Source organism: Triturus cristatus, chromosome 3_1 (genome assembly GCF_964204655.1).
Source record: "Triturus cristatus chromosome 3_1, aTriCri1.1, whole genome shotgun sequence".
NCBI lineage: Eukaryota > Metazoa > Chordata > Amphibia > Caudata > Salamandridae > Triturus > Triturus cristatus.
The window spans coordinates 966,682,252-966,701,590 of record NC_140583.1 but is presented as its reverse complement, the minus strand read 5'-3'; the positions used below and the strand labels follow the sequence as shown (position 1 = coordinate 966,701,590).

Genomic DNA, 19,339 nt, shown 5'->3' with positions numbered 1-19,339 from the left:
GCACAACGCACCAGCACACCCCGGGGACTGCAAAAGACACAAGGACACAAACTGCGGTAAGCACAGCAGTGCAGCTCGAAGGAAAGATCACCCGCTCTGTTAGTGTCAGTGTCCGTTTTTAAAGCGCCTCCAGGCGCGAAACGGCGGTCGGCGGCTTCCGGGTCCGCCGCTAGGGCTGCTGGGTAATGTAGTACGGCTCCGCGCTGGGCTCCACACAGGCCAGGACGGCAACAGCAGGGCAGGGAGCACAACGCACCAGCACACCTCGGGGACTCCTGCGAGACACCTGGCGTCGCTCGGGTCTTCCGACTCGTGCTCCGTCACTCCCGTCGTGGGTTGGAGAAATTCGTGTTGTCCGGGGGCAGCTAGTCCTGACAGGAACCGCCGAAAAAACTGCTTCCTGCTGCACGGCCCAAAATGAAGGAGGGGTCTGAACCTTTCTATTATTCTTTTATCACTTATACTTCATCAGCATGGCACCAATTATGGGATATTTATAATTGGATCTTTTTTTCTTTATAGTGAACTCTATTGAGACTCTTTCTCACCTCATTCTTTTTCCTGAATAATTTCTCTCTCTTTTGGAGCACTTTGGGATGCTTTACTCTGCAACATGTTATTTTTTTATTTTATTTATTGCTTGTTGGAGCATGTCATGTATGTCTTTACTTATACAGCCCTTATCCTCACATAAATTTCAGTGTACCGATATTTGTTTGATATTTATATTTGTTTATATTTTTGTTGTCTCTGTACAGATTCAATTGTGGCTCTTCCTGAAGAAGGCGCTTTTTCGCCGAAACGCGCGTAGAAGATTTCATTCAAGAAGTTATAAAATGTTATTATACCGTTACCACTGCAGTCATTTTCATTTATGACTTGTTTTTGTTTTGTGAGACACTAACGTCAAATGAATTTGTTAGTCAATCAATACTATTTATGTATGTTTTGTTATGTATTCTCCCCATTATGTGTATTTATGCCATAATTTTAACTTTTTCAAGAATAAAATGATTTTTTTTTTACTGATTTATGTGGTACACTGATCTTATGTGATTATCAGTTGGTTATGAATCAGACTTAATTTTCAATGAGTCCCGAGCTGCTTAGGAAAGTTACTTATTATTAATTTGTTGCCCTGTCCTAGGAACTCCTAGAATTTTCAGGGGGTCCCTTATTCCTGAAGTGCTTCTTTTCTCCACACTGATGTCCTGGATGTTTTTCGGAGCCTTTCGGGTCTCAGAATTGTTGGGAACCAAGGCGGAGCAGGGGCTGTCTTGGAGGGAGGTTTCTTTTAGTGCTGATAGGGTTCACTTATGGCTGAGGAAGGTGAAGACGGATCAGAGGGGCAGAGGAAAATGGGTTTCTTTGCAAAAGGGGCTGGCTTCGTAGGTTTGTCCTTATCAGTGGGGTCTGAGGTGGAGGTCTTTTTCTGGGGCTTTGGGGGGTTTGGTCTTTGGGCATGGGGACGGGCGGTGTCTCAAGGCTTCACAGCTTTTAGCGATACTGCGGAAAGCGTTGGGCAGGCTGGGGATCGACGGGAAGGATTTTGGGACACATTTGTTTTGGATTGGTGCAGCTTCAGAAGCTCACTCTAGAGGCTGGGAGCGAGTGGACATGGTTGGGCAGGTGGTCTTCAAACTGCTATCAGCGTTATGTGCGCAGCGTACCTGGGGGGTTGTAGCGCGTTTGTTCCCTTTTTCCTGTTGTTCATTCATGTTTCTCGTTGCAGATTCGGTGATGGGTCCCCTCGTCAGGGAGATGTCAATTTGGATTGTCGGCCATTCTTTTGTGAAACGGGTGCAATTCCAGGCCCGCTCAAGCTATTTTGGGGAAAGTTTGGGGTTTAATAAAGATCTCTTTTCTGTGGGTTGGCGTGGTAGGGGTGGTATGCGGTGGAATGAGCTATTACAGGTTCTCAACGGGATTTTGGTGGCTGGTAGGTGCCCGGATGTGCTGGTACTTCACTTAGGGGAGAACGACATGGTCAGGGAGACGGGCTTGGCGCTTATGCGTTGCATGAAGAGGGATTTGGCTTTGAATAAAGCTCAGTGGGCTGGTTGTTCTATTGTCTGGACAGAGTTTGTTCCTTGCAGGGTTTGGAGAGGGGCGGTTAACCCGGGTGCGGTGGACAAGGCCAGGCGTAAGTTGAACACGGAAATGGTGAGATTTTGTCGGCAGTCGGGGATTTGCAGGATTGCGCATAAAGATATTAGGTATGACACGCCGGATTTTTTCAGAGATTACGGGATCCATTTATCCCGGCTGGGTATGGACTTGTACCTATTGGAATTGAGAGAGGTGTTGGCCAGGTTACTGGGTGTTTATAGGCGTTGAGAAGGGAGTTGGGTGTTGTTGTGGGGGGGCAGAAAAAGGGGGGAGGCGGCGTCTCCGCCTACACTCCCGCCTTTTTCTGGGTGGCGGGGTGGTTGACAGTTGGCCAGGATTGGCTGTAGTTTTTTGTTATATGTTGGTAGTTTGTGAGCAGGAGCAGGGAAAGGGTAACCAGGTAGGCTAAGTTTAGATTAGAGGTTGGTTAGTTACAGTAGCACAAAGGCAGGTAGAGATTAGGGTCAGGGAAGTTTAGGATTTGGAAATGCTACATTGTGTAGGATTGGGTAAGATTATGGTTATGGAATGTTATGTTGTATTTTGTGGGGTGGGGGATCTGATGTGGGGATCGTAGGAGTGGGGGAGGAACAAGGGGTCAGGAAATTCTTGTATAGTGAGGTTTTAGTTTTGGAAGGCAGTTGCCAAGGGTTGAAATTGTGATATGCACCTGTTTCAATAAAGCGGCCTTTTTCACACACAGAAAGTGGTCTTGTGTCGGCTTGCTCCCCCCTCCCCTTATCTCCCAATGTACATGAAATAACTCAGATGGTTCAGATCTCAGTATGGACTTGCCTTGTTACATCGTTAGAAAGACTGTGGCCATGCTCAACTTATTTGTTCTGAGGGATTTGGTATACATTGCTTGCCTAGAACCCCCAGTATTCAAGTGCAACAAAACTTACTTGCTTCATTCACCGCATGTAATAGACCTACGTTTAGGGTGACCAACCGTCCGTAAATTTCATGGACAGTCCGTAATTTCGTCTGTTGTCCGTGAAGGATTCTTTAACGGACGCCATTGGTCCGTAATTTTAAACGGGCACCGATCGCACCACCCTAAAGCCGGCACAGTTTCCACCCACCTCCCTGCTTGACTCCGATGCTGTTGAGGTCGGGTGTAACAGACTCCGATACAGTACCAAAGCTCAGATACCCAGCAGCATTGGAGAGGCACAGAGGGATGGCAACCCTCAAACCTTCAGCCCTTGATGAGCTGTTAAGAGGTGTTTGAAGGTGACTGAGAGGGAGGGGCTGCAGCTTCAGGAGCAGGGGCATCTATTCAGATGCAAACAGCCCTGAATGAGTCATGTCAATTTAGAGGGGCCTCCCACATTCCCTTTCTGCCCAGAGCCCCAAACATCCTAGAACAGGCCCTGATTACACTGAGGCAGCACGTGGTTCTCTTCACAGAGCTTAATTACTGTTACTAAATTGTAAGCAAACCTTGGTTCTTCAAACATGCAGTCTATAATGTAATAAAATAAAGAAATGGCACAATCGCACCCACACTGATTAACAAAGTATGGAGGACAATCAGTTAAATCAGTTCTCTTGGAGTATCTACTTTAAGTACTGTACATCACAGTGGGGGATGGCAAATCTAACATTTTGGAAAGAGAGCCTGTCCTCTCGTTGTCTTGTCCAGGAGGGGGTGAGGAGCCCTACCACACCCTGGAAGAGACCAAGATGATACTAGAATACTGCATGCCCACCCTGGTGGATCCTGTTCCCCCTCCTGTGATGGCTCCTGCCCCCCCCCCCAAGTGATGGCTCCTGTCCCCCACCCCCACTGTGATGGCTCCTGCTCCCCCCCCCCCGTGGTGGATCCTGTCTCCGCTCTGGGTGGCTTCTGTCCCAGTCCTGGAATGGCTCCTACAGCGAGGGTAAAGTTCTTGATGGGCCTCTTCTCAAAAAGGCTCAGCTCAAAATGAATATGAAAAGGTGAGCGAGTGAGTAAGTGAAGGGATGGGTGGATGAATTAGTGAAAGGGTGAATGGATGAATGAAAGATTGAATAGATGGATAATGAGAGGATGGATGGATTGATGAGTGAGTGGAAGGATGGATGAGAGAAAAGGTAAATAGCTGGATGTATGGGTGGAAGGGTAGCTGGATGGGTAAAAGGGTGGATGGACGAGTGAAAGGATGGATGAGTGAAAAGGTGGATGATGAGTGAGTGAGTGGATGGATGAGTGAAAGGATGGATGGATTGATGAATTGATAAGTGCAAGGGTGAATGAATGGACGGATGAGTGAAAGGGTGGATGTAAGGATGGGTGAGTGAAAGGGAGGGTAGGTGGACAAAAGGATGAATAGATGAGTGAAGGAGTGAAAGGATAAATGGATGAGAGAAAGGATGGATGAGTGATAGGGTCAATGGATGGATTCATGAGTGGATGAGTAGATGGATGGGTGGGTGGATAGATGGAAGGAAGGATGGATAAGTGAAAGGGTCGATGGAGAGAGAAAGGGAGGATGGATGGATGACTGAAAGGGTGGATTGGTGGAAGGATGAGTGACTGGGTGGATGGATGAGTAAGTGAAAGGATGGCTGGATGGGTGAAAGGGTAAATGGCTGGATGAGTGACTGGATGGATGGGTAAAAGAGTGGAAGGATGAGTGTACAGATGGATAGGGTGAAAGGGTGGATGGATAATGGATGGATGAGTGAAAGGATGGATGAAGGGATGGATGGGTGAAATGATAGATGGAAGGATACATGATGGAGAGTTTTGCAAATGGTTGAATATGTTTGGATATGGCTGGGCTTACTTATATACTATTGCGCGACCTCCTCTGATGTGTCTGTAAAACTTACCTATTGTCCTGAAGTTTTGGCCTGAATTTTGACCTCCTGTCCTGAATTTGTGTACAGAATTTTGACCCTTTGCCCTGAATTTTTACACTCACCGTCCTGAATTTGCACCAATGCCAGTTGGTCACCCTGCCTACGTTGTTTTGCATTGCTGCGAGTATTTTTGGTGAGACGTTTTAACAAGATTCCATTGCAGCGCAATACCCGTTCCAAGATGGGCATTGAGCTAATCATGCTACTGAGAGGAATGACATTGATGTCCTTCTTCTATGACTATTTAAAAAGCGTAGCACTCGTGATTGGATACCACATTTTCATGTCACACCCACATGTTCCAAACTTTGCTGGGATTCGTGAACAGATGAGAAAACCCCGCCTTTTACAGAAGAGTCCGGGAGCTTAATACATTCCAACCTCCGCCTAAAAAATATCTCAGAGCTGTCGAGAGCCGCCCTATTTTTACGCCCCAAAGTCCTATTAGCCATTTACTTGATGACGTTGCCGCCCCTTCGCTCGTAGGAAGGTCTGATTGGACTACTGCACGTCAATCGAGAGAGGCGCCGACGCTCAGGTTTTAGCTTAAGTCGCGCGACAGGGGGCGGAGGTAGGCAGAGCTGTGTTGGGGAGGGGGACTTACAAGGAGGAGGCGGTGGTGGGAAAACAAAAACAATTCGTTTGCGCCGCCATCTTGGGCCGAGGATTCGTGCGCGACTGAATGGGTAGATATGGTATTGACAGTGACACCGCGGACACCCGCTCAGCATCGCGGCCCGACAAGCAGGGGTTTCGTTGCCCGTGGCGTCTCGTTTCTCTGCAAGGAAGCCTGCGCAGGTCCAGCCTATGATCCGAAGACCACAGCTGCTGCTTCTTACCCAGGAGAGTGTTGTCCGGGTCTGTAGACGGAGTGAAGAGGTGGGAGGGAGCCCAGCCGGACAGAAGCCTGCCTGTGGTACTACACTGCCCAGTGCAGGAGCGTCTCACGGACATTGGAGCAGTGCCCGTCTTCCCGTAGGGAGCGGCGGATGTTACTGCCACATCGCCTCCCAGTTCTGTTCTTCCCTAGGCTGCATGGGATCCACTGGACCTTAGCTCAGAAGGTGCGCCCCCGAGCTTCCTTGGCGTCTGCAGGGTCCCTGACGGCGCGACCTCTGCCCCTGCTTCGTGCTTAGCGGGCAGACTGGCCAAAGCTCCCCGGCCAGAAGGCATCGGCCTCGGGGTGGAGACAGGGTGCGTGGGACATCTTTGGATGTGTAGCCCGTTTGGCTGCAACATAAATCGCCTTATTCTGCCACGCGCTGCACAGACCTCCGCGGCTCCCTAGGGAGGTCTGCGGCGGGCCATGCTTCGGACTCCGACCGCCCTTCGGCCCTCTCACTGACAGCTGACCCGCCCCCTCCTGCGGTTGTGTGCAGTGGAAGCGAAGGACCCTCCGGTCGGTGTGGGAGGCATGTGCCGCTGAAGCTCGATTACCTTTACGAGGAACTCCTGTGCACCGTTCCACGGTACGTGTGTGCGCAGATGCCACACCGCACATGCTCGACCCGGTGGTCCGACCCCTGACCTCTCTTCCATGATTAACGTTTACCGCTTGGCAAGTAACCCCGTTGCCTTCCCAAATGTGCTTCTTTATGTGGCTTTATAATAGTTGACTTATTCTGTAGGGAGAGCGGTCTGTGCTGCGTTTTAGGCTCTTGGAACTGTCTGGATTAACGGAGGTGCCCCTTTGAGAGGGATCTTTGAAAATGGGAGCTGCCACCAAGCTGGCGTTTGCGGTCTTCCTCATCTCCTGCTCGTCTGGTAAGTACTAGTCTAATCTCTTTTAAATGCTAAAACCTTTATCATAAGTTGGCTTTTACTGAAATGTAAAATGTTCTCGGTGTGTAAGACTCTTGAACAGTTCAGCGTGCAGGGCATGCGGCATGCTATGCACACGTGGACTAGAAATGTGGAAGGAAGCAGCCATGGTCGGAGTGTTCCACCCGCTGACTTACTCGCACATGGTCATTTTGTTTCTTATCTGTCCGGATATTTTGTGTACGTTTTCAGTATACATGAGGTAGAAAAGTTATAGTTTGGCCCTGTTCGCGCATGTGTATTCTCATGTGCGGTGGAATTGTGGCCACGACTTTTTAAGGAGAAGGAACACTAGACCTTTGCTCTAGCAAGGTTTCTTCTGCATAAGCCTTTCATTCCCATTGTCGATGAATTGTGCTTGAATCCCGTGTTTGCATTCTAGATTGACGTGGCGATGCTGACCAAAGCCTCAGGGTTTCTTGTCCCGCTCTCCATGCACATGGGAAGTCTGGGACCAGTACCTTCTTCGGAGAGCTGCAGCAAATGAAAGTCCATGCGACTGTGGGAGTTGTGGTTTAATGTTTGACAAGTCTCCGGCTGCACACAGTATTGCTCCTGGGTGACACTTAACGGGGTGGTTGGTGGCAGTTTCTTTGCGGTATCTTCTAAGCAGGGGGGGCAAACCACAATCCACCAAATTATCTGCACTGCCTACATCGATTGCTTATTTTGAAAACTGTAATTTTAAAATCAGTTTATCGAACGGAAGTGTTGTCTTGAATTTGTTAAGACATTTTGTGATGAATTGTATTGAACCTTGTGCTAACTAGCAATGTAGAGACCCGGAGACGCTCGGGACCTTACTGAAGGAGGACTTTGCGTGTGGTTAGTAAATGGAGAGTCTAGTCTTGTGTCTGTCTGTGCTGTTATCGATTATTTCTCTGTGTAGATGGTGTGCTATGAAATGGAGAGTGCTGCGGGAGATTAACCCAGCTGTAACAGTGTCTTTTAATCGAATAAGGACGCATGAGGAGGCATGCACTGCAGCACGATCCATTTATTTAAATATATATATCTACCAGATACAGAATGCATACACTGCACTTTTTAAATTCCTTTGTGCAACGTCTTCCAAAATGTAGGCTCGTTTTAAAATCAGTTGCTATTCGTCAATTCGTTTTACTTCTCTTTGCAACATTTTACTAATGTGTTTTGATAAATGTAGAGGTGTTCAAATATAGCAAGAATGTGTACCTTGGTGAGTATCCTTATTTCACTTTCTGGCGTGCAAAAAAAATGAAATATTTTGGTACTTTTCCCCTTTCAACTCTTACATTTCGATGAAAAAAAACGTCTGCTTCACTACTGTTCTTTAACGTAGTGCTTAGGAAAGGCAGTACAAGGGTGCCATATGTAATGCTTTTAAGTTGTGAAGCTTTGTCTTTTGACATTGATGGCCTATAAATAATTGTAACCCACCTTTTAAGTTGTAACCCACCTTTTAAGTGGAACTATTTTTTTACAAACCTTTGTTTCAAACGTAAACCGAGACTGACTGTGGTCTAGCCTGCCAAGTTCATTAAAAATACAGGAATACGTAGCAGACCAGTGTTGGTATCTTTCCTTGGTTACGGTTCGTAGTTATGTTTATTGCCTACCACCGGTGGAGAGAGATGGCCACGAGAGGGCGATCCTGCTCACATGGGCAAGCGAAAGCCGTACATGGGATCGACTGTAATCATGTTTTTGTGGTGTGGAGTTGATCTAGCATTGAGTTCGTGTTTGGTCGTTTGTAACATCCGATTGATATTTTATAGTGCACTCTGTTGGCTGTTTCGTACGGATCTGTTGACTACGCTAACATTTCCTTTGTGTTGCAATACCCTCCTGCGTTGCAGAGAAAATGATTTATGCAACTAATCACTGGTCGGCAGACACCCAACAGATCAATCATTTTTCTAGTGGGAAGGCCTATTGCTTCATTCGGTCTAAGGAAGGCCTTCTGTGGGTTGCAAAGGTTTGTGGTTGGAGTTTCATTCGACTTATCTGGCAACAACGTCTGTCCAAAGACAAGACTATTGTATTTACTTACCAAAGCTTCCTTCCATGGCATCCTTAACAATCGTGTTTCTTGGTGCTCAGATGATTACTTTAGCAAAGCTTCCTCACCCTCTGGTCTATTTTAGTTTCCCTAAGTTATTTTGCCATCTATTGAGAAGGGCACTTGTATGGTTTGTTTGGTCCTGTATCCATGTGGGTCTCGGCACCCTTCCTGGTTTCGGGTCCTCTTTGCCTGGAGTCATGGTGTTTTTTTGTTGTTGCCGAATTCAGTTAGTGGATACATTAACACGTATGTTTATTGATGAAGCTCTCAGTTTATTCCTATCGGTCCATTTGTTAACACTTTATTTACCATTAACACCATCAACTTGGTGGAAATAATGTTATCGAATGGTAGGACTGAAGTCTGTTGGCCAACTAGAATTATGCCTGTTATGTCAACCACAAATCACTGCAGTGGGTGCGTACATTTGGATGGCCACTCTCGCATATTTCAGATACACAGATGGATCAGATATTTCCTTCCTGGCATTCCATTACTTACTGAAGCACATATTTAGTTGAAAGAAGCAACGTGGTGGACAATCGTCTACTAGAGCACTGTGCCAGAGCAAAGTAGAATGACTTGAAAATAAATACTGTTTGTGGATACTCATACGCCTTGCCACCTGATGACCCATAAGATTTATACTGGTTGGCAGACAAAAATAGCATTCCATGTGGTTTGCTTTACCTGTATGTTCTTCTCTTGAGTTCTATACCCCTTTCATAACGTTTTTTCCCTCCAATGATGTGACGGAATTCTTTTTTTCTTAACCGTAACATTCAAGGTCTCTAAATTGCTTTTTGTCAATCCCCACGGAAAACGTGTTCTGTACAATTTTAACAAAACTGGTAACCATGTCCTATGCACTGTTAGGAGGCACCGGTCGGGTAACAATGAAAATGTTATATTTTCCCGGTGTTTATGGGCCTTTCCTTGTTTCCACTAATGCATATTTTACTTCAATAATTCTAGATAGCCAAACGCCCACATTTTGCAGTGATCTTACTATGTGTGCATTCTTTTCTTTTAACGCAGTGCTGACGTATTTCGTTTTTAATATAGTTCTGCACTAAGTTCATAATATTTAGTGAATTGTAAAGTTTTCCTTCTTAATTTTGTTGTGCAAAGTCTTTATTGGAACAGTGGATATCAGTCAACACATGCATTTGACAGTCTTCAAAATGAAACAGACTAATGTAGCACGAATGTTTGAGTGCAGGGTGGAGGTTATACAAAAACGCGTGACAGTTTTATGGTCTGTTCAGTCATTTATTGTTTTATGCCTGACGTTGGGTTTACTTTTGAAAAGTAAAATAAAAACTGTCTCTGATCCGTTTTCTGATCATTGACATTTCATTCTCCGCTGTTTCGTTATGTACCTTTTTTTTTTTTTTTTTTCCATTTAGTAATAAAACCTACATGTTCCTATGTCACTGCCACAAAATTAGACTCTGCCTTTTGTAAAGAAGTACGAAAGTTTGGGAGTCACTCCAGATTACTTGCGTAACAGACGTCTTTGATGTTTGCTGTCCTGTCCGCTTATTTTGGACCTGCATATCACATGGCTTGGCAAATCAAATACTATGATTGAATTCGTTTCCTAGGTTTGTTCTGCCCACATATAAGTTTTTTTTGTTTTTAACATGTAAACACCATAATTTGCCTGAGTTGCTGTTCTGGGTACTAACTAGTGTCTTGAACTTGGTTTAACTCTTCTAATCTATTGTAACATTTGTATGATTCCTGGTCGATTTGGTCAATGTTGGGAAAAGCGGGGGATAAATAAATCTACTCAAGATAAATATCTATGGTAATTAAATGTAGTGGGTAAAGGTGGGCATTAGAGGGAAGAACAAGTATAAAGTTGTATTATTTAGCCAGAGCCCATTGGGATGTGGTAGTAAGGTGTCTCCTTTGCAGAATTTAGGATCTTGTACTTAGGGGTGAAGCAAATGCCTTTGATCAGTAATGGTTCACAGTCAGGATTGAGATCCTGCTGCAGATATGCAAACCGGTAAAATTGTGTGAGTTTGTGTAGGGTAATGATTAGCTTGTTCTTTTGCTGGAAACACGTATTTCTATTTTTCTGTAAGGGAATGTGTTGTTTCTAACTGTGCCATAGCCCGCGATATGTTGCGTGCATTGCAGATGGATAATACATTTGTACTCCTGCAAAAATCTCGCCCTATGTAGGTGTAGCACAAAATACAATGGTCCTAGACCTAATTTTGTAGATGATACAAAACACAACCTACAATAATTACTAACTCCTTTTCTGAGCCTATACACTGTTGGCTCACAGTAATTGATACAATTAGTCTACTAAATGCAAAAGCCACATTTTACGAAAAGCAAAGGTTTTATTCCATCAAAATTAAATGCAACAGTAGATTTCTTACTGCAAGGGACAAGATGACAGAGTGGGAAAGGGGAGAGGTTGCTCCAAGGGAACGTGAAGAATGAGAGAGTGCTCTAGTTTTGGAAGGGTGAATAGAAATTCAGATAATCTGATAAAGGAAATGGTTACAATTGTTCATTGGTTAGACTGATAATGAATTCTCAGTCTCTTTTCAACCTGGCCACATTCGTATCATTCCAAATCCAATTACATTCGATTTTAAATTACACAAATGTATTCTTGTGTGGCACTTTGCAGTTGGGGACTCGTGATCCAGGTAGGATATGTATGGGTGTCGACGTTTCGACCCATCTTGGGGCTCAAGGGGTAATTGGGGGGCCTCGGCCTGCGAGTCTTCCTCAGGACGTTGTGGGGCAACCTGAGTGCAGATGTCTAGGAAAGACTTATTGATAGTTGTGCAAGATGGATTCTTACTCTGCTGTCTGTGGCTTGATTTGCAGTTCTAAACAAATGCCTGCAATATTTGGAAAGGAAAGATTCCCAGAAGATATAGGCCCTGTTGTTCCCTAGTAACTCCAATTAACACTTTAAAGCTCAGAGATCGAAAACCAATTTTTGAAATCTTCTTTGTATTCAAAATGTGAAGTTTGGTAGCAAAATTAAAATTATTTCAATGTTCTGTTCCTCCTTGCTACCATTTTGAGGAATACATATGATTAAAAATCAAGCATTGGTAAAGTAAACCTCCTGTCCCTTTTCAATATGTTGGCTTGCCAACGCTTTGTCAGCGTGTGAACCATCTGCCCAAAAAAAATGCAAGTGCTTAGTACTGGCTATGCTTTTTGATGCTGTTACGACCCAATATGATGATGTATGTGAATGCATGCATCTCCACACATGCACAAGCATATGGCATGATGCAGTTGCGAATTTGCTTTCCTGATCCAAGATGGCTGACACCATTTGAAATGGTAAATAAAAAAATGTAATTAGCTGAAACGTGCCCAAAAGCTATTTTAGGAATGAAGAGGCACAGCAGCAAATGGCTTTCTTTTTTTTTGTGCAAGGGACCAAGATGAATGGAGGAGGTGGGGGTGAATTGAGGGGGCGGTGTGGTGGAAAAGTGAATGCAGGGGAAGAAACGGGGAATGGGTGGGGTCACAGCGGGGTATACAGATCGCATGGGAAGCAGTATTTGAGGGGAGAAGGAGCACATGAGGGAGAGCAGAAAGAAAAAAAAAATAGTTCCCTGAACGAGAACAGTGAAAGTACAGAAGTCATCCAGTAAATGGCTCCAACAGAGGGACAAGCTGAAGGGAAGAAAAGCCATGGAATAAGAAGCAAGCAAATGAGTGACAAAGGTAAGCAGTGGACTAGCCCCAAAACTTGCACTGCAAGTTTTTGGCGTGGTCCACAAGAGGCCTTTCCACAAGACGACTAAAAGCGGTCTGTAGACGAGACCCAAAAACATGAGCTGGGTGATATCGAAGTTAAATCCCACTTCTTAGAAGACCCAGTTTTACAACCTGCAGGTACTAGTGTAAACTAACTCGATCATCTCATTAGTGGGCTGAAGTCACTGTTACCATATGTAAACAAATTCATGGCCTTTTGTGGAAGGCAAGTGGTAATCAACAATAACTCCAATATACACCAATCTCTTGAGTTTTTATGGGGGCATCATTCCACAGTCCGTAAATTTGGGTATGGACATGTTATTTATAATGTCTGAAGCGCTCTATTGAACGTGAGAATATGTTTTGTTTTATATCTCAAATTTGGATATGTCTATTTGTACTGCATTTTGCTTTTATCTTTGTATTGTCTGTCTGCAACTTTTAGAATTGCTTTATAGTTAAGTGAGACTTACACAACTTTCCCTTAACCTGTAATCATTGAAAACTAAATTAGAGAAACGAGGGCGAAATTCATATTAACTTTGCCTTCAGTCTTTTTCATTGTTGAAGCAATAATTTATAGAATGCGTGGAGTAAGGTATCAGCTAAATGTATAGATGCAAAGAATTACAGCCTGTTATCCCAGTCATTTGTATATTGCCACTCTCATTTTGTACACTTTCCATTCAGTTATTTTCTATCAATAACATGTTGGCTTTCTCCATCATTCTTTGAGTAATTAACTTCTTTAAATTGGCAAGTAAAGCTGCGAAACATACGGGATCCGTCGCGTTGTGTTTTTGATTTTGGCTATCTGAGGGGAACCATTTGGTCATGGGCGGTTGTTTTCCTTCACATGTGAGCCAGGATTACAGAAAGTGAAGAAGGTGGTGGTTCTTGTGCACCTTGCTGGTGAGAATTTAATGGAAACATACTGATTCATTTTACACAGTTTGGTTACTAGTGGTTGGGAGGGTTGTACTGTTGCAAAGGATAGATGCTGACTTTGTTTTGGATTTAAACTCTTGGCCAATCAGTAGCTTGACGGGGTGTTGGTCAGAAATCTGGAGCAGGGAGAACACCAGGTGAAGACTATGGCAACTGAAAGCGAGTTTGTTAGATTAGTTGATGGAAACCCAATTTGTGTTAGTTCTTTGTGATGGCTGTGAGTGTAGTCCTCATCTGGGTCACCTACTCAACTGGTAAGGCAACCACTGAAATGTTAGATGAACTAGTTGACATCTCCTCAGACTGATGGAAAAGTTCCCCTTCATGGATTGGTACACAATGACATACAAAGCGGTTTACTTTAAACACATTTCGTCAGCAAGCGTTAATACAAGTCAAAAGATTAACCCTTACTTGCATAAATATGTATTATAATATGTCAATTGTCTCGCCTTGCTTGGTTATGCATTGACTCCACCCCAAGTGTTATTGGTCCAGTGACAGTTTTTTGTAAGTCGGGGTACTTCTGTTCAGGAGGCATCTCTAAATACAACTTTAGCGTGGCTTTGAGGAGCAGTCATTGGAGGCTGAAGTTAAGGCGTATGCTGTGTCCCGATTGTGTGTTGCCTTGACCGTTTCACTTGTAGCCTAAATGGTGAGGGTATGTGGGCATGATCGAAATAGGGCAGTGGGATGGAGCGACGCAGGGTCTTGTAGCAGACTTGTCTTCACAAGTAACGCACCCATTTTAATGTTTCTCTCAGTGATAGCTGATACTTTCAGAAAACTACGTTCCAAAGTAGATTGGGTGCAGTCCTTTTCTTGAACTTTTTTATGTTTTGCTGAGATGCAGCTTTAGCCATCTGGCAACCTCCATGTTTTTGGGGGCAAAAAAAACCCTGCATGCATACAGTGTCTGTCGGTCAGCCATATTCCTACATTTGTTATTTAAAGTGTAATTTTCATTTTGCTTCCAACCACCTCCGCATAAAGCATGGAGTCAGAACACTTCATCCATTGGGTTCTTGCACTCTTGCTCCGGGAGCTGCAGTATTTTGCTTGATGACATGCAGCGCTACTCGAAAAATATCCTTCAGTGTCCGAACTGGGCTGTTGCCTCATACGTATATCCTGCGGTTTGCATGTTGGTGGAAAGAAGTAAAGCACATGCGGCAGCCAGACTGGTCCTTGACATACCCCCCTGCAGCCAAATCACACCTCGCACAACTCCACTGGCTTCCAGTCAACAAGAGAATCACTTTCAAGCTCCTCACACATGCCTACAAAGCTCTCCACGGCAAAGGACCAGCACCACCACCTAGCATTCCACGTACCCGCCAGACAACTCTGTTCCGCCCAACTCGCCCTAGCCTCCGTCCCCAGGATCCACAAGACTAGAACCAGTGGAAGTTCATTCTCCTACCTCACCGCCAAGACCTGGAACACCCTGCCCCTCCACCTCAGACAATCCACGTCACTGAACCAATTCAAGAAGGACCTCAAGACCTGGCTCTTCGAATGACCTTGCACCCAGAGGGACCAGCAGCCCCCCCACCCCTTTGAGACCCTCAGAGGTGAGTAGCTGCTCTTTACAAATCCTTGATTGAAAGAAAATGGCATTCTGGCCTTTGGCAGTGGGTGGGTTGGGATCGAGGTTGTGGCCTCCTCTGTCAATAGAATGAGAGAGACTGGCATTCATTTCCCTCAAGGTAAGTTGCAGGATGGATATACTGTCCTCATAAGTGGTAATAGTCCGCTGCTACGATCTCATGAGTAAGTTAGTTGTTAACCTCTTTCTACAGCCATACGGGCCTATATATGTAGGGTGAGTGATATCCAAGGCTCATCAGCGCTATGTTTTGGGGGATAGAAGCAAAAATGTGTCAATAGTGTTGGGCTGCTTTTGTGAAGTGGGTTTGCTCAGGTTGGTTATGTTCTTAGTACTGAGTTAGCCTCTAATGGGTACACGTTTTGTTCCTTGGGAGTGAGGTGGGAAGGCCTGCTCAAGGGATGAGTGTTTATTGGCAGTGTTGGCAGTTGTGGGATTGAAGACAATATCTGTTTAATATATTCACACTGATGCACATTAGTATGCACATCTAATGTGGAATCCCTTTGTTCAGACTATTTTTTCAGTGACTGGAAATTATCTACAATGAATATTCGATTTGTGTTACATCCTACAACTTGTGGAACATAAGTAAAAAACAGAATGTAGGTGCAGTTATGCACAAATGATCACACAATTATAGTGAACTAGTAAAAAGTGTTTTGGAGAGGAGACGGATACTGCCATTCCTACTTGCTGTGATTTTTGAACTGGGTTGGCCTTGAATGCAGAGATCTAGCATGAGCAGATGTTTTGTTGAAGTTTGAGCAAGTACTCGATTAACTACAGACATCACCTTTTAAAAGTTGTCCTCCTAGCTATTGGGGGTAGTGTAGGAAGGCAAGGCCAGGAATAATGTGAGATTGCGTTGGTAGGTTAAGGAGCTTTCTGACAAACACATGTTCAACTCTCTTCTGTAGTATTAGTGAGGGTACTTTTAGATTGATGGTAGTGAAGACCTTTTGATGGAACCCCCTGAAGGCATCTCATTGGGTGGAAACTTGATATGGCTACTTGATTAACTTTTTGTGTGAGAGTTAGTTTTGGGCATATGATGATTACCCCTGTTCTTCACTTCATCAAGAAAAGTGATGTGGATGGTAGTTCCTGTGACCATATAATTGATGGATGACTATCCAGTTGCCACATGCAAGCATCATGGTATTCGGGTTGTTGACATTGAGATGGATAGCAAACATCCAGTGGTCAGTGTCACAGTTGTACACAAATTAGTGTCAGTTGAACTTTAAAGTGTTGCTGTGATTTACATGTCATCAACGTGGTTATAACAGTGGGGTTAAAAGCAAAGAAATCAACTCTGTCAATGGTCTGATATAGATTATATACATGAGGGGAGTAATTGAGCCTTGCTGTATAGACAGATTTGGAATTAATTAGTAAATAGTAAAGGTATGGTATGTAAGAGGAAAATAATACGACATCTATCCTATCCTATCCCCACAGATGGATATCATCTATTTCAGGACAGTTAATCGAATTTCTAGAGCCAGAACTATCAAGTAGTTCCTACCAATCCGCAGGACCTGCGCATTGTTTGGACAACCTAAACTAAGGGTTTGGAGTACAGACAGATTCCAGACACCCCTGCAGGATATGTTGGCCTACAGACCAGCTAGCTCACGGTGCCACCGTTAGGCCCACCCCTAACCTACCAGGGAGCGGATGGTTTTCTGACAGCCACTGGACATGAGGACCCTGACCCCTCTGGGATCGTGGAAATATTACAGTTCCTTTTGCTTAGTCAATCCCGCTCACTTATTCTCAGAGAAAAATAAAGAGAATGCACAGTAGGGCGTTTTCAATCATATTTATTGAACCAACGTTATTTTTCCATAAAGTACGTGTGCTGCAATGATTAGGAGACAGAAACAGATATGATTACAAGCACCAAAAGCGTAAATATAGTTCCTCACGAGATGTCAGACTGCTGCGTGGTGATTTCTCAGCATGCAAGGACACTTGGTGCCAGCGGAAGTACCTCCTCTACTAATGTATTGGGATGCATTTAGAAAAAGGTTATAAGCAAACAAACTAATCTCTGAAAAATTACCTACTAAAGTCCCCCCCCCCCCCCCCTCCCCCTATTAGCCTTACAGCTCTTCCAAACAGTCCCATATGGACCTATACTTTCGCAAAGCCTGCATACCCCTTTAGCAAGCGCCTTTTCCCTCTTTCCAGTTTCTTTAACAATTAGCCACCATTCCATCTCGTTGAGGGGTTTGGAAGAGATCCAAGCTCCAGCTATCGCCAGCTGGGCAGCAACCAACATAACTGTCAGTATAGACCTATTCTGACCACAATCTTCCTTGTATCCTAACATCTTTTCAGTTATCGAGTTCATAAAGTTGCCCCCAAGTCTAAGTTTGATTGCTGCTGATATCTTATCCCAAAAAAGACTTAAGGCAGGATAGTTAATAAACATGTGAGTAATGCCGGCCGCGTATAGCCCATATTTGGGGCAGTTCTGGCGTGTCCAACCATGAATTCCTCCCCATCCAGCCCCACCTTGAGACCATCTAACAATCCTCTCCGGGGTGTAATAAAGTAAACTGAGTGTCCGGAATTGCTGCAGTCGTAAGTTCACTGAGTGTACAGAACGGGCAATAGTATCAAAAGCTATCTTAATATTTTCTATAGCAATATTTTCCCTGAAATGGCAGAGAATTTGATACACCTTACTAATGATGGGAAACACTCCCACATATCTGACCCAGGAACACTCCGAACAGCTAAGTTTCTAACAAAATAATCCCTTACCTGTATATATTTAAAAAATAACCGTTGAGGAATATCAAACATTAGCTGGAGATTCTCAAATGTCTTAAAACCATTACAGTCATATAATTGCCCAAGAGAGTACACCCTGTAGCTAGCCCTTTGACGGGCCGTAACATCCTGAAATATTCCAGGCAGCATTGGGTTACCCCAAAGTGGAAGTTTACTATGTACAAGAGATAAAGAAAATCTGGTTTTAATGCCCTGCCAAATATGTGCACAGTCTCTAATGGTCTTAAACCGCACACGTTTAAAATAATTAGGATCGTTAATTCGATATAAAAACATCTCGCTCTCTGCCCCAAGAACCAGCCAGTGCCAGAAATCCATTTGCTCGGGATTCAGGAGGCTGCGTAGGCGGCCAACAAATGCGGCCCAGAAATAATAATACTGTCTAAATCGCCCCGATTCTATGGGCGCTTCATCAATTCTATGGCACATCTTGATTTTTTTTTTATAGCCCCAAATGAAGCTGCTAAGGACCCCATCCAACATTCTAAAAAACCCGTTAGGAATTCGTAGCGGAATCGACCTAAAAAGGTACAGGAACTTAGGAAGTATCTTCATCTTTATAACATTGCATCTACCTAAAATACTTAATTGGAGCTTATGCCACAGCTTCAGATGTTTAGTAACAGTGACTAATAGAGAATCATAATTTAACGAGTGTAGGAGCTCAATCTTGAGCGAAATATGTACCCCCCAAATATGTAGCCGTTGGGCAGGCCCCTTCGACCGGGAGTTCCAGCTGAAAGTTGAGAAGGACTTGGGTTTTATTACTGTTTAGTTTGTAGCCAAAAAAAGTCCAAACCTCCTTGTAATGCTCTCTATAGTCTCCCTTGGCTCCTCAGAGAAAATAGCAATATCGTGGCATATACCGTGAGTTTCAGTGCCGCTATCCAATATTCAGCGTCAAATCAAATTATTATCCAACAGTGCCTGAATAAATGGCTCTATATAAAGAGCAAAAAGAAGAGGGGAAAGGGGACAGCCCTGTCTTGTGCCACAGCAAATGGAAAAAGGAGTAGTTTGAACAGTGGAATATTGTAATCTGGCCATAGGGTTGTAGTACATAGCCCCAACCAGCTTCCAACATTTTTCCTTAACCCCAAATGCGATGTACCCAGAGATATTCCCAGGCCACCCGGTCAATTGCTTTTTCTGCATTCAATAAGACCATGCCCAGGTTTATTTTCAACTTCCCGGCAGCGTCAAAAGCCGCTATTGCAGTATTAACATGGGCAGTGGTGTCTCTCCCATGAATAAATCCATGCTGCTGGGGAGAAACCAGACTTGGGCCATGGATAATGACGTCATCTCCTGGCGCCTTCCTTTCCACGCTGACGCGACATTACTGGTCTGTGCTGTATAAAGATGACACCAGTATGAACGTTTACTTCCCC

General features: G+C 44.4%; 1 protein-coding gene across 2 annotated transcripts in view; it reads left to right on the top strand.

Moving 5' to 3' along the window:
• Nucleotides 1-5,502: 5,502 nt before the first annotated feature.
• The window catches only part of ACVR2A (activin A receptor type 2A), a 305,735-nt gene continuing 291,898 nt past the window's right edge, over nucleotides 5,503-19,339 (top strand). For both annotated transcript variants that reach the window (XM_085645617.1, XM_085645616.1), the window contains exon 1: nucleotides 5,503-6,723. In XM_085645617.1, the coding sequence (XP_085501743.1) occupies nucleotides 6,669-6,723 (55 nt within the window). In that variant the 5' untranslated portion in view covers nucleotides 5,503-6,668. The remainder of the gene's footprint in view (nucleotides 6,724-19,339) is intronic.